This window comes from Ictidomys tridecemlineatus, chromosome 3 (assembly GCF_052094955.1).
Source record: "Ictidomys tridecemlineatus isolate mIctTri1 chromosome 3, mIctTri1.hap1, whole genome shotgun sequence".
Lineage (NCBI taxonomy): Eukaryota > Metazoa > Chordata > Mammalia > Rodentia > Sciuridae > Ictidomys > Ictidomys tridecemlineatus.
The window spans coordinates 52847711-52862928 of NC_135479.1; the positions used below are offsets into that span (position 1 = coordinate 52847711).

Below are 15218 nucleotides of genomic sequence, written 5' to 3' on the forward strand. Positions count from 1 at the left end.
TCAGTCACAAAGAAAAATGAAATTATGTCTTTTGTAGGAAAATGGATGGAACCAGAGACCATTATGTTAAGCTAAATAAGCAAACTCAGACAATTAAGGATCATATTTTTCTCCCATTTGCAGAAGCTAGAGAGAAAAAGGAAAAGGAAGGTGAGGGTGGATCTTCTAAAAGTCAAAGGGATATCAGTAGAGGAAAGGGACCAAGGAGTGAAAGGGAGGGAGGGAGGGGGGAAATGCTGGGGAGTGGCACTGTCCAAATTATATTGTTATATTGTGTATATGTGTGAATATGCAACAACAAATTCCATCAATACATACAATTATAATGCACCAATAAAAGATGTGGGGGAAAAAAAGAGAAAAGACTAGCAAATTTAATGCTGATATTAGGAGTCCATAAAGAGAAAGGCAAATAGAAACATATTTCAAAAAAAAAAAAAAGAAACATATTTCATAACAATGAGCACTGTGAGACTCCCAGGAAGGTTGGGAGAGAGGTGATCAACGTCAGAGGTGAAGGAATTGGTAAGAGTGGCCTTGGATAGGCTTATATTTGATGAGTTCTTGCTGGTTTTGCTATTAATTATTCATCTGTATGGCTTTTTGGTGAAAAAGGAAATCAAAACTTAAGTAACAGATTCTTAAGAAATTAATCACAATGAAATAACACATAAAAAATTTAGTTGTAGCAAAAGTCACTTTAAGAGTGGCCTTGGATAGGAGTGGACAGGAGCAGATGGTCTGTAAATATGGTTTGGAAAGCTGCAGCAGTTCCCCTCTGGTGGCTTCTAATTTCTCTGTGGAATGGAAAACAAGTCACCAGCTAGGTAGTGAGAGGCGTGTGGGGACCCAGAGATCTCAAGTGTGCAGAGGTCTGAAATAGTCATTGTGGGGAGTGGGACAATCGTCTCAGTAGGAAAGCAAGGTAGAACTGACAAGTCATGTTAAGAGTGGAATCAGGGCTCATGGTCAGGAAATGATAGCAGTATGGATCTGGCTGACTGGGTGAATGTAACCCCAGAAGCAGCCGCAACCCCTGTATACATTAAAAGGGACAAACACCTTGATGGGTCCTAGCATGAAAATTCTGTCAAACGGGAATAACAAAAGAACAGGACAAGGGGGATTAGGATATGGATAAAAGATTGTTGAAATGGTAAGCTATGAATCTAAACTAAATGAGGAAGAAAATGAAAGGGGTATTGCTAAAATACAGGGAGAAAATAGAACAACAAACTGATGGGAGATCCACATGAGGCAAAGAATACATTTGGGGAACTTCTTCACTGGACCATAAACATGGAAGGACATTATAATAGAATTTCTGAAACATATTCGAAAAATCAGATAAGGCCAAAAGATGGCAAAGTCTACAGCATTACCATAGAAATTGGTGCATAAGTGAGAAAAGAAGATCAAGGACCTAAAAATATCAAGAGATTGGATTAGTTATAAAAAACTAAGAAGTAACGCAGGTATTCCGATGCCTGAGGCAGAGAAAAAATGATGTGTCAGGAGCCATCCTCATCAAGGAGAGGAGCCAAGAGGAAAGCTCTAGGTGATGAGGGCAGGTGGAAAGGTAGTGCAAAGGAGAACAGGTTCAGCAGGTACATGGTAGGTAAAGACACAACCCCCATCTCCCAGGGCACAGGATTTGAGTGATGGGGCAATGTTCACTGAGGATGCTCAAACTGCATCCTCAGGGAAAAGCCAAGTCTCAGCTAAAGGATAAAGGAAAAACACTCAAGGCTGGGGTGGGGCTCAGTGGCAGAGCACTTGCCTGGCATGTGTGAGGCACTGGGTTCAATTCTCAGCACCACATATAAATAAATAAAATAAAGGTCTATTGACAATCAAAAAATAAATAAAAATAAAAATAAAATTTTTTTAAAAAAGGAAAAACATTCAATGATATAACTGAACATATAGGTAAGTTTTTATATTTGAGACTGGGAGTACCCTGGCCCTTTTTCAAGCTGAAAACCTGAGTCTTTTTTTCAGCCCAAGTAAACTTTTTTAAAAAATAAAATCACTGCTTTGACAGAATCTGAGACACATCTATACTCCATTACTCTTTCTCTCATAAATTCTATCAGTTTCTTTTTGTTCTGTATCTAGCCTTCTGACTTGTTGCTTTTGTTTCCAAATGGGCCCATTCTATTGTTTCATGCTTTAACCAAATGTGTGTTTTTTTTTTTTTGCAGTCAAGTTTATATACAAGAACTCTGCTTCTGTTCATTCAACAAATACTTATTGAGCAACTACGATGCCCTAAGCATACTCTGCATTTTCTTGATACTGTATCCCTTAGAATCCAAACTTTGGAAAAAAATTAAGCTCTCTTTTGTTTTATGTCCTCCAACACATATTAAAAAACAACCCTTTCAATATTTTTATACACTTGAAGATGTGGGATACATGCCCCAAATTTGTATATGATATGGGATTGGCAGGGATGATATATATTTGATAGAAGGAAACAGAATCTTGAAAAGATCTTGACAGGTTGAATAGGGAACTGAATCTAACAATCGCTGAGAGGGGCTATATGCCCTAAATTCTCCACATGGGTCCCTCTCAAGCAGTTGATCCTTGTCATAGGTCCAAGGACAATGAATCATCCACTCACATTGGTAAACAAGGATCTACTTGGTTGGCACTGAAGGCTTGTGTGAGCTCCCTCTGCAACCACAGTGCTCCTGTTGGACTTCCCTAGCAGGTGTCCTACCCTATTGTTGTTCAGCAGGCCACCCCTTCCTGATAGAATGGAACACAAGGGGTTTTTGTTTTGTTTTCTTACTTTCTGTATCTATATTTTCCTTTTTTTTTTTTTTTTTTTTTGGTGGTACTGAGAATTGAGAGCCTCCTGCATGCTAGACAAGACTTCTACCACTGAACTACCACTTCAACCTTTTTTAAATTTTTTAAAATTTTGTGACAGGATCTTGCTAAGTCACCTAGGTTGGCCTTGAACTTTCAATACTTCCACCTCAGCCTCTCGGGTAGCTGGTATTACAGACGTGTGCCACCATGCTGGGCAAACTTTTAAATTTTTATATAATCAACTAATTCATTTTAACTGTCACATGAAAGTTTATTATTGTAGATAAAAGTGGGCTACTTGCTAGTTTTAAATCCTGGCTCACATTTTTGAACATCTAAATTGTCTTAGTCAAGTTATTTCTTTGTGCCTCAGCAAAATCGGGATAGTATTTTTATTTATTTGACATGGTTGTCACTGTACATTCAGTAATACAAATAAATTCACATAAATATAAATAATATATATTACTGTACATGGTTCATAATAATTTTCAATAAATGTTCATCCTATCACTAATAATGATAATATTAATAGTAATGATATGCCAGTAGGCCACATCTTCCTTATTCTGTACATAAACAGCTGGTGTAGCCACCCAGTAATGGGATATAACAATTTATCCCTACTAACTATTACGATACACTCAATTCCCCATTAACCTGACAAAGGATTTTAAAAAATCTGTTCCTTTTCATCAAATATATTTATTATCCCCACCAGTTTCATGTTGCCCACAAATTTCTTAGAGAGGCAACCCTCCCATCTTTAAGTATATTGATAAAAATGTTGAAAAGCACACATGCCCTGTAGTGCATGCACATCCTGACAAACCTAGCCAGCCTCAGTCACTCACTGGTATCTCAAGAGCGACTGCGCAGCATGGAGCTGTGAGGGTAACACGGGAAGTCATGGAATGAAAGTTCTGTGATCTGTTAACACTGTTCACTGTGTGTTCCCTTTTCTAGTTAGCCCCCAAATAATGTGGCAAATATATGTTGTTCTTTTTTAAAAATTTTTTTGTAGTTGTAGATGGACAGCATGCCTTTATTTTATTTGTTGATCTTTTTGTGATGCTGAGGATCCAACCCAGTGCCTCACACGTGCTAGGCAAGCGCTATGCCACTGAGCCCCAGCCCCAGGCCCTCACATTATTCTTCTCTGGTTCTCTTAACATTAGATTTTAGAGACTTTCCTGGAATGCATATGAAGCTCAGAGGTCTAGAATTTCTTCCCATTTAAAAAAAGAAAAAAATCAGAATGATGTGTGAGAGCCTGTCCCAGCCTTCTGGGAACTCCCTGTTCCATCAGACTTCAAAGAGCAGCGGCTGGCAACCTCACTTGTGAGAATGTGTTTGTTTAGATGAGAGACCCAAGCTGACTCAGAAAGTGAAGGAGGGTACTTTCTCCAGTGTCTTCTCACCTATAAAGCATTCTATTACATTCTGGCTTTCCAAAAACATCCTCCCATAAGCCATTGTGTTTAAAGCCACAGATTCTTCAAATTTATATTTCTCCTGCTCCAAAACAGAGCAATTGAAATCAACCAATTCAACCATTGTTTTTTTTTTTTTTTTACTTTTATTGTCCCTTTTTACATTCATTTAAATCAAAAATAATACTTTGTGATCTTATTTTAACCAATAAAGCATCCACCTTTCCTATTGTTCTTCCTATTGGCTTTATTTTATTTTATTTTCTACATACTGGGGATGGAACTCAGGGCCTCCCACATAATAGGCAGGTGCTCTACCACCTGAGCAACACCTCCAGTTCCATCCTACTGGTTTTAAAATCACAGCATTAATTACACTGGTTTAAACACAGCATTAACTACACTGGCTTGTGGTGAAGATCAAAAGTATGTAAGAACTAAATGTTTTTTTTTTCTAAATGTTTTTTAATATTAAAATCTACATGAAGTATTGTTGTGAAGCCACAAACACATTTCCCGGCTTCCTACAGAAAATATCCACTTTGTCTTCTAAAGAACTTGTAATTTTTCTATATCATTATTTTAAAAAAATTTTTTTAAGAAAATTAAAACCTTTTGTAGACTAGATTGAGACATGAAAAAATACTAAATTAGATTTAGAAAATTCTGGGTATTTCTTACTCTAATATTTCCAATTACCTTGAAGCATACATCTGTAAGCAGATTCAGATATGGCATAGATGTGTGGCGGCATCTCATGACGTTTCTTCCCTCTGTACATTTCAATAATATTCTCAGAATAAATTGGAAGATTCTTGTAAGGATTTATGACTACACAGAAGAGGCCGGAATAAGTCTAGAATAAAAATAAAATAATTGTTAAAAAATAAATAGGAAGCAAAACAAAATAAACCCCTGCATGTATTAGTCAGGGTCCAGTCAGGAGACAGAAATAATACAGTAATTTTTTTTGTGTGTGTATGTGGTGCTGGAGTTTGAACCCAGGGCCTTGTGCATGTGAGGCAAGCACTCTACCAACTGAGCTATATCCCCAGCCCACAATATAGTAATTTAATTCTTGGAAGCATACAAGTTATGGAAAGCTTACCAACATTCTTTCAGATTCCACATTGCAACTAATCTTTGAGAAAATACAATTTGTCAAGTTTGGCTATAAAATCAAAGAAGAATATTCACAATTATCTGAAAAAGCTATTAGAATACTCCTCTTTTTCCAAATTAAGTATCTGTGGAAGGCAGAATTTTCTTCAAAGGCTTCAACCAAAACAGCTCATTACACAAACTGAATGCAGAAGCAGATATGAGAATCCATCTGTCTTTTGTTAAGATATTAAGGAGATACACAAAAATATAAGTTTTTGCTCTTCTGATTTTTTTTTTGAAAATGCAGTTTTTTCATGAAAAATTATTTAGGTAACTCATTGGGGGGGTTACTATTACTTTTAAATAAAATGATAAACATTTAAATTTTTGCTTTAATTCCTAACATGATAAATATCAATAAATACAAGCCATAGAAACCAAAGCTCTTTGGGTCCTCCAAAATTTCAAAGAATTGCTGGTTTAGAGATACAAACATATCCTGAACATACAGTAGTCATTATTTAGAATGTACATGATGGAAACTTATGACTTAAGGGTTTTTAAAATTTTTATAGAGTGATCTTTGAGAATATTCTACAATAATTGACTCAGAACTATGGAAAAACAAGAACAGTGGGAACTGCGGCCAGATGCTTGCTCTGGCTCTCTGCAAGACTGAAGGCGTTTGGAAAGGACACTCAGATACATGAGAAACAGACCTTTTATTGAAGGTGATTTGGTTAGACCAAAACCTAACAGGGACAGGACACTACAAAAGGCGGGAGGACTGGGGTGTTTGGCTGGCCAGCTTCCCCAGGGAACACTAAGGGGATTCTAACTAACAGCTGTGTTCATAAGGATAAAACCTTTGGCAATTGCCACCAGAAAACTCTCTGGAGACCACTCTATTTTGAATACTGCAGTTACTAATGCTAAAACAAGAGAAGGAACGCCTGCCAAAAAATTCAAGTGACCAGAACCATCTCTCGGTTGTTCTCCTTATATCTTTCCTTAACTCACCACTGCAGGCTGAGGTGGAATGCACTTCCCTTCTAGATTAGAGGCTTAGAAGGGGACAAAAGGCAAAGGATGCCCGGTCTGAGGTCACTTATTTGCACCGTTGGCTAATGCCTTACATCTGAGTAGACAGATGGAAAATCCGCCCCCTGCCCTGTCTCCCACTTGTTTGTCTGAGGCCAGATTTATGACTTTCCCCTCCTTTGATGACCACTCACATCTTAAGACCCTTGGCCTTCTAGTACCCAGGTACACACCTCAGCCAAACTTGGCTCGCTCCTCCCATACCACCATCTTGCACTTTCTCCCAGTGAAGTCTCTTGTGCTTCTGTGGCCCAGATGACAAAGAGGCAATAGAGATAATAAAAAGATAGACTTTCACAGTAATAGCATAGCTACTGCACAGTGGGGTGACTAAAAACAGCAATTGTGTACTAGATTTCTCAAAATGTTAGAAAAAAGGATTTTGAATGTTTTTGCCACAAATAAGTGATAAATAGTTGAAACAGGTATGATTAGCCTGATTACACAATGTATATATGTACTGAAATATCACATTGTACACCATTAATATGTACAATTTTTGTGTTTTGATGTCAACTAAAGATAAATTTTATTTCAAAAATACTTTAAGAGTGAGAAAAGCAAGAGAAGTAACCTTAATATTTTTTAGAGTTTAATTTATACATATAAATTATATATTTATAAATATTTATAAGTTTATATATGTAAATTATACTAATAAGTCATAATGACACCTTAATAATTAATTTTATACAATTTCATTTTCATTAAAAAATTAAATTACAGTCTACCATGAAGCAACAGATTCTACACTTCACTTTTATAACATATAAATAACTACAGACTGACAAAAAAATAAAAAAGGTGTGGCAGAGTGGCACATGACGGTAATTCTAGCAACTCAGGAGACTGAGATAGGAGGATCACAAATTAGAGGCCAGCCTGGACAACTTGGTGAGACATTGTCTGAAAATAAAAAATAAAAAGTACTGGAAATGTAGCTCAGTGGTAAAGTATCCCTGGGTTCAATCCCCAGTACCAAAATAAATAAATAAGTTAAAAAATATTTTAATCTAACAATCCAAAAAAAAAAAAACCTCTGAGAAAATTAAAATGCACAAATTCAGTTTAACATTTCATAGCATGGACAGTAATGACATGTTTAATCAGAAATCATTCCAACATGTGCGTCTACCATGTGTTAGGAGGCCCTTTCCTGAAGACTAGGATTACAAAGATGATGAGTAAGTCTTACAAATATGAGTAAGTCATCAAAAAAGAAGAGATTAAATAATCACCAGTATCTTATACTTGCCAAGGAAGAGCAGGAACAAATGCTCAAGTGGAAATTCTATTAAAGTACTTAAAGAGCTAACTTCCACCCATAAGGAAAATTAGCTCAAATATCAGGCTCTTGCATAAACTGATCCTCGAACTAATACTGTACCCCTCCTATCTTTCCTCAGGCACATGCTGTTAAAATAACTTCTCTGGAGATCTTTAAGTTTGAATTAAACTTCATTAAGTATTTGAACACACATACACACACACAAGATACTGAGCACCTTTGAGACAAATAAACTCTAGGCATGAAGACAACAGATAACACCTAAACAAACCAGTCACAATATCAGGCAGTATAATGGGAAAGAGAAAGATGAACAGGTTCTATAAATAGTGGAGAAAGCTCTGGGGTGGAACATACAGCACACCCCAAGCACTCAATGGTCATAACCATCCTGTTAGAAACTATAAAACTGTGTACAAAATTCAGGCCCAGATGGTCTTTGATGTTCCTTTAAGACATTATTAGATCCAAAAGAGGGATAAGGAATTCCCATTAAAACAGTAAGAAGACTCCTACAGCGACAGGATATAGCCAGGGCAGGGCAAGAAGACTGGTCTAGCTGAAAACAGTCTACGCCATGGAATGAGAGAAGAGCCTAGAAGGTCACACCAAACAATTGAGATTTTGTCCTCAACAAGTGATAAGGTAATAGAGGTTCAGGAAAGAAGAGTGGCAGGAAGAAAGAGGCACTTGAGACCGAGAGTGAATCTGGAAGCCACATGCAAAATCGACTGAAGGAAGGAGCAAGAGGTGAGAAGTAGGCAGAAAGTGGAAACCGCTGGACAGGCCTGGCCCGAGTAGGGCCTGGATGAGAGAAAAGGCAATGCAAACTGGGGAGGGATGAGTCATGGAGAAGCTGGATGCAGACTTGACCTTGGCCGTTCATACTCAGAAAACCTCAACAGAAAAGCCATTTAAGGTCCAAGTCAAGGAGGACAGCAAGGTTTTTAAGCCTGAGAGACTGGGATAGTTACTGAGTGAAGAGAAAGATAATGTGATAATTTATAGGAAAAGATAATGAATCCCTTTTTAACATTCTGGGTTTGTGGTATGGCAGGTGACCTCAGTAGGACATCTACTGAGCAGCTGAAAGTATTGCTTGCTTTGCCAGAGACCTGGGAAAATCCTAAGGACTACAGAGATCTGAGGGAGAAGTTTGTATAATAACACTATTGCACACTTTACCTAAGGGAGACATACAAAAATATTTGCACATATAAAAGTTTGCAATTTCTCAAATACACAGTGCAGCTTTAGGACTCTAGGCTTCTGCCTGGAACACCCACCCTCCTCTGTCGGCTACTATCAGGAAATGGTACTCATCTTTTAAGTACCAGGTCTCTGATTAAGAAAGCAGGGATACATAAAGGCATTTGTTTCATAGAAGCAAAGAATTCCAAGAACCATGAAATGGAAGCAGGTGCAGATGCCAATGTCAGGGTGCAGAGACAGTATAGTCTCCTTCTAGAACAGGGCACTGACCTGGGAACATCACATAACCCTATACCCCACTATAACTCTCACAAGAAATCATCCCACTGCCCGAAATGAATGCAAGGAAGGAAAGAATACATTCACCCATCTCATCAGCAAACACTGCGCCCGGATAAAATGCAAGTGAATCAGAAACACAATAACTACAATCAGTCATTAAACAAAACCACATAAAAAAGGAAAAAAATGATCATCCAGAGAATTTAGAGAAAGGACTTAGCTATGGAAATTATCTACAAAATAAGCCAAAAGAAAATTCTAGGAAATAGAATTACATCTGCAACAGAATACACTGTCACATATTGAAAGAGAAATACAAAGAAAATAAAGGTGACAAGAGCAAGAAAAGACTAAGAGAATGGAAATCAAATGGTGAGAGTAGACACCTTTATTCTGGGAGAGCATCCTCTTTACAGAAAAAGAAAGAAAACAAAAGTAAAATAATAAAAGACAAAGAAGTTACAAAAGTAAAACCAATAAAAAAATAATACATAGAGGACAGTTGAATATGGATGGCAGAGGAAAGATACCAAAAAAAATGTTACTGCTCCTTTGGGGAAATTTTTAATAATAATAAAATTTTTTAAATAATAATAATAATAATGACAATAATAAAAAATGCACTTGAAGAAAACTGTAGGCATGGGAGGGAGATATATAGTTTAAAAGCACTCACCAAGCTAATGAAGGCAGGTGGTATATTCTCACCATTTTTTGCCCCTAAAGAAACAATGCTCAACACTGCTTAAATCCTTGGGTGACCGGCAGAAGAGGACCTTCTAAGGAACAGAACTAAGGGTGGCACAACCTAAATGGAGTCACTTCAGACTCACTGATCAATCTCAGCATCAAAAAGTGAGAGACTAACTTGACGTTAAGTGTCTCCTAATCTAAAACCGTATAGGACTCTGGATCCAAGGACCAGACTACAAGAAGCACCATGGGAATGTGACCCCAAATTCAGAATTAGGAAATTCTACAACACAACTGATTCTGTTTCTTCTAGTGAAAAAATAAGAAAGGGAAACATCAGATTAGAAGAGACACAACAATTACACCTTCTCTGCATTCTGAATTGAACAGACCAACTATTTAGGAGACATTTATGATATAAGGGAAATTTGAAAAGTTTGTGATGATACGGAATTGTCACTTGTTTCTTAGACGCATGATAGCTACAAATCCTAAAAAGTGTGGCTGGGGAGCAAGAGGCTAAGCAGAGCTTTTAGCAGCATACAAATCTAAGAAAACAAACATTTTGAAGAGTTTTGGCCCACCCAGGAGAATAGTAAACACGCCAAGTCTTGGGACACTCATGGCTACCGCCTAAGAATTAAGACTGTACCAGAAATCCTTCTTCACACAGACTGAGGCACATCTGGAAAGGATGTCAATCCCTGATTAAATTATATGACCTGGTTCCCTCACCTACACTGCCAACCCAAAGCAAAACTCCAAGATAAGCTTGATGCCATCCAGAGCCCCACATTCTCCTCCCAATTTCTTATTCACATTAACCAGGCAGACAATGCCACAAACTATGACTAAAATCCAATATAACATCTGGATCCCTTGTGAGTCTATTTTTATTGACTTCTATCATTATCTGGAATGTTAATATGTCCAAGTAATTAAAAAGACATGGTAGAGAATTCTGGTAGAGAACTGGAAACTAAAGAAAATTCTAAAATTGAAAAAAGCATGAACTAAAATAAAGAATCCAATGGATGCCTTTAATGGCTAATTATATATAGCTACAGAAAGAATTACATAACTGAGATTGAGTCAAAAGAAATAGCAGATTGAAAATACGGAAAACAAGGACAAAAATGTAGAGGAACACTAGAGCTATAGGGGACACAAGGAAAAGGTCTGCAAGCAGGTGTTTGAGTAGAAGGAGGAAGAAGGGTAGCGCTGAAACACTGTTGGAAGAGATGATGGCTAAGAATATTCCAAAACCTACAAAGGCATCAGGCCACAAAGCCAAAAGCACTACAAACTCAAAGCTGAATGCATAAAAGAGAAGTTTACCCAAGCCCATTCTAGTAAAACTGTTAAAAACCAAAGACAAGGGCTAGGGTTGTGGCTCAGCAGTAGAGAGCTCACTAGCACGTGTGAGGCCCTGGGTTTGATCCTCAGCACCACATAAAAATAAATCAATGAAGATACTGAGTCCAACTACAATTAAAAAATAAATATTTTTAAAAAAACAAAGAGAAAAATTTTAGAAACAGATAGAGGGGGTGGAGGGTACAGATTACCTTCAAAGGATATAATAATAAAGATAGGATAAAGTAATAATAAAAATAATAATAATAAAGGATAATAATAAAACCCTAAGCTGATTTTTCAAAAGAAAAAGATGGAAGGCAGAATACAAAGCTATACCTGCATTGTGCCTGGCCAGGTCTGAACCCCAAATCTAACAAAAACAAAAAAGAAAACTTAAAAAACAAAGGAGTAATATAGCACTTCCAGAAAAATAATAAGAGATGCTTTCTAAAAGAAATAAAGGAGATGTAAATTAAAAAATAAAAGCAATAAAAGGGTAAATGGGTAAAATTAAATAAATATTGACTATTAAAAAGTAATAAGCAGAGCCAGGCATGGTGGTACATGCCTGTAATCCCAGTGACTCGGGAGGCTGAGACAGGAGGATCATGAGTTCAAAGCCAGCCTCAGCAATGAGCAAGGTGCTAAGCAACTCAGTGAGACCCTGTCTCTAAATAAAATTCAAAATAAGGCTGGGATGGGGCTCAGTGATTCAGTGCCCCTGAGTTCAATCCCCAGTACCCCTCCCCCCCCAAAAGTAATAATAACTGTCTTGTGGGTTTTAAAATATAAAGAGAATTAAGATAACAGCATATAAACTGGGAAGGGAGAGTAAAGAGAGTTCAAGTGTTTTCAGGTTCTTACATTATCTATAATATGGTAAGAATTCTGTCAACGATATAAGTTAGAATGGGTAATCACTAAATGAAAAGCTAAGAGAATAGCAAAAATGTGTGTTTTTTGGTGAAAGATAGAATAATAAAAACTACTTAATCCAAAAAGAGGGTACAAAAGAGAAAACAAACATAGAAGAGGTAAGACAAATAGAAAGCAATGAATCAAATGGTGGGGTTTAAACTGAAATGTATGTCATTACATTACATGTATATGAATCAAATATTCTAGTTTTACAGTATTGTCAGAGGTTGGTGCTGTGGCACATGCCTATTCTACCAGTGACTGTGGAGGATGAGATAGGTAGATTGAAAGTTTAAGACCAGCCTCAGCAACTTAGAGAGACCTATCTCAAAGTTGAAAGAAAAAAAAGGGGGGGACAGGGGATATAGCTGAGTGGTGCAGCAATCCCTTGCACCAAATATGTATGGTCTGATTCAGGTCAAAAATAACTACAGGCAGTTTATAAGAGACATACCTTCAGTATAAAGATACAAAAAAGTCAAAAGTTTAGAAAACAATAAACCATGAAAACACTAATCCAAAGCAGGGAAAAATGAACTAATGTTAAGATAAAAAAAAGTCAACTTTGCAAGATACAAAAATGAAGACTATTTCATGACGATGCACCAGAAAGATCTCAAACTTCTATGTTTGTACACATGGGATAAGGGAATGTAGGAATGATACAGCAGAACTAAAAAGGGAAATGGAGAAGTCTTCACAGTAACTGAAAGAACAAGCAGATAAAAAATAAAGCTATGGATGTAGCTCAGTGGTAGAGCGAGCATGGGCAAGGCCCTGAGTTCAAACCCCAGCACTGCAAAAACAAATAAAATAAAGTAAAAAAAATAAAAAACTGCCCAGCACTGCCAGAAATAAATAAGATTTTAAAGCCTACAAGGACATATAGGGCTGAATGACACTGCACATACCCAATGTTGTGTCTAATAAATGCCTAAGACACATGCTTTTCAAGTGCACAACTATCTTCTACCCAAAATGATCATAAGATGGAACCATAAAGCAAGTGTAATAAATATCAAAGGGTATGTTCTCTGACCAAGGAGGCATTATAATTAGAAACAATATAATCCTGAAAATGCCCTGTTTGGAAATGAAGAAATTCATATCTAAGTAACTTGCGGAGCCAAGGAAGACATCCTTATTGTTTTGAACTGAATGATAGTAAAAATACAACATAATAAAATTCAGAATAGAGCCAAAGCAGTACTTACAATGAAATTTATAACTTTTAAAGCACATGCTGGAAAAGAACTAGCTGAAAAAAATTAATGATCTAAATTTTTGTCTTTAAGAATTTGGAGAAGGAACAACAAATTAGACCCAAAGAAAGTAGAAAGAAAATGTGTGAAAACTAAATAGGTAGGTTAAGTAGATAGGTAAATGGGAAGACCGAATTGAAAGGGCCAACAAAATGAAAAGTTCAATAAAATTAGAAGGCTGCTATTTGAAAAGATGGATATAACTGAAAATCCTCTGGTAAGACTCATAGTAAGAAAAGGAGAACAAATTACCAGTATCAAGAATGAAAGATAATATCACCACAAATCTACCGAAATTAAGGGGGTATTATGAACTTATGTCAATACATTTGAAAGTTTAAGTGAAACACAAATTCCTAGAAAAATATAATTTTCAAAACTGACACTTGAAATGAAAAGTCTGAAAAGTTCTACATCTAGTAGAGAAAAACTTCTCTATATAGAAACTCTATTATTGCTCAGAAAAGAAATAACATCAATCCTACCCAAACTCTTGTAGAAATCAAAGATGAAACATTCCACAATTCATTTTATAAAAATGAACATAATCTTGATGTAAAATACGAAGAGGATATTATAATAAAGGAAAAATTTTAAGCTATTCTGATGAATGTAGATGCAAAAATCCCAAACAAAATATTAGCTAGGAGAGAGACAGAGAAAGACAGAGAGAGAGAGAGAGAGAGTGAGAATCCTTGGTTCTTATAAGGTTAGATTAATAGTGGGGGGAGCCAAAAAACAAAATGCAAGAAAAACCATACTAAAATAGATAATGGGAAAAATTTTGATAATTTAATACCCAGTCTGGATTTTTTTAAAAAAATCATCCATACAGAATAAAAACTAGGAATAGAAGGAAACTTTACTTAATCTGATAAAGAATATTTTTTAAAATATTAAAACTACAGCAAACATCATTCTTAATGTTGAAATGTTGAAACCTTCCCTTGAGATCAGGAATAATACAAGGATGCCTTCTATTACCACTTTTATTCAAAAAGTTTTGAGCTGAAGGTCCTAGACGGTGTAATAAAGCAAAAAAAGTATACAAGAATTGGAAAAGAAAAAATAAAACTATCATTATTGCAGATAAATGTGAGTATATTCCTAGAAAATCCATAAGAATCTTCAGCTAACTGTTATAACCAATGGTTTAATCTAATAAGGTCACTAAATAAAAGCCAATATGCAAAAACTTAATTGTAAAAAAACCCACATTTTCTAGAAAATGTTAAAAATTAGGTACATACCCTATGTATCACAAAAGCAAAATTTAAAACATCATTCAAACAGTGAAAAAAAGTCAAATGCCTCAAAACAAATCTAACAAAAGATTGACTACAATAAAAACTACAAACCAATATTGAGAAAAATTGAGAACTAAGTAAATGGGTAAACCTAGTCATTAAAAATTAAATGTTGTAAAGATCTAATTTCTTCCCCAAATTGATATACAGAATCAATAAAATCCCAAACTACATTTCAACAGGGTAACTGTAAGGAGATATTAAAATCATAATGAAACAATTTAATCCTTAAGAACAAGTATGAGAGGACTTACTATGTTGAATATCAAGGCTAATTATGAAGCTATAATACTTTAAAAGACAATGTGAATTAGCTCAAAGACAGGAACACAGACCCATGAAACACAATAGGAAGTCAATATCATGAACACCTGACTTATGACAAAGGTGGCATTTCAGAGCACTGGAGAAAGGAGTATTTTCAGTAAATGGAACT

General features: G+C 36.0%; 1 protein-coding gene across 7 annotated transcripts in view; it reads right to left on the reverse strand.

Annotated features, from left to right (window-relative positions):
* Nucleotides 1-15218, reverse strand: part of Myh10 (myosin heavy chain 10) — a 134939-nt gene that overhangs the window by 104807 nt on the left and 14914 nt on the right. For all 7 annotated transcript variants that reach the window (XM_078042867.1, XM_005332861.4, XM_078042869.1 and 4 more), the window contains exon 3: nt 4956-5112. In XM_078042867.1, coding sequence (XP_077898993.1) covers nt 4956-5112 — 157 coding nt within the window. The remainder of the gene's footprint in view (nt 1-4955; nt 5113-15218) is intronic.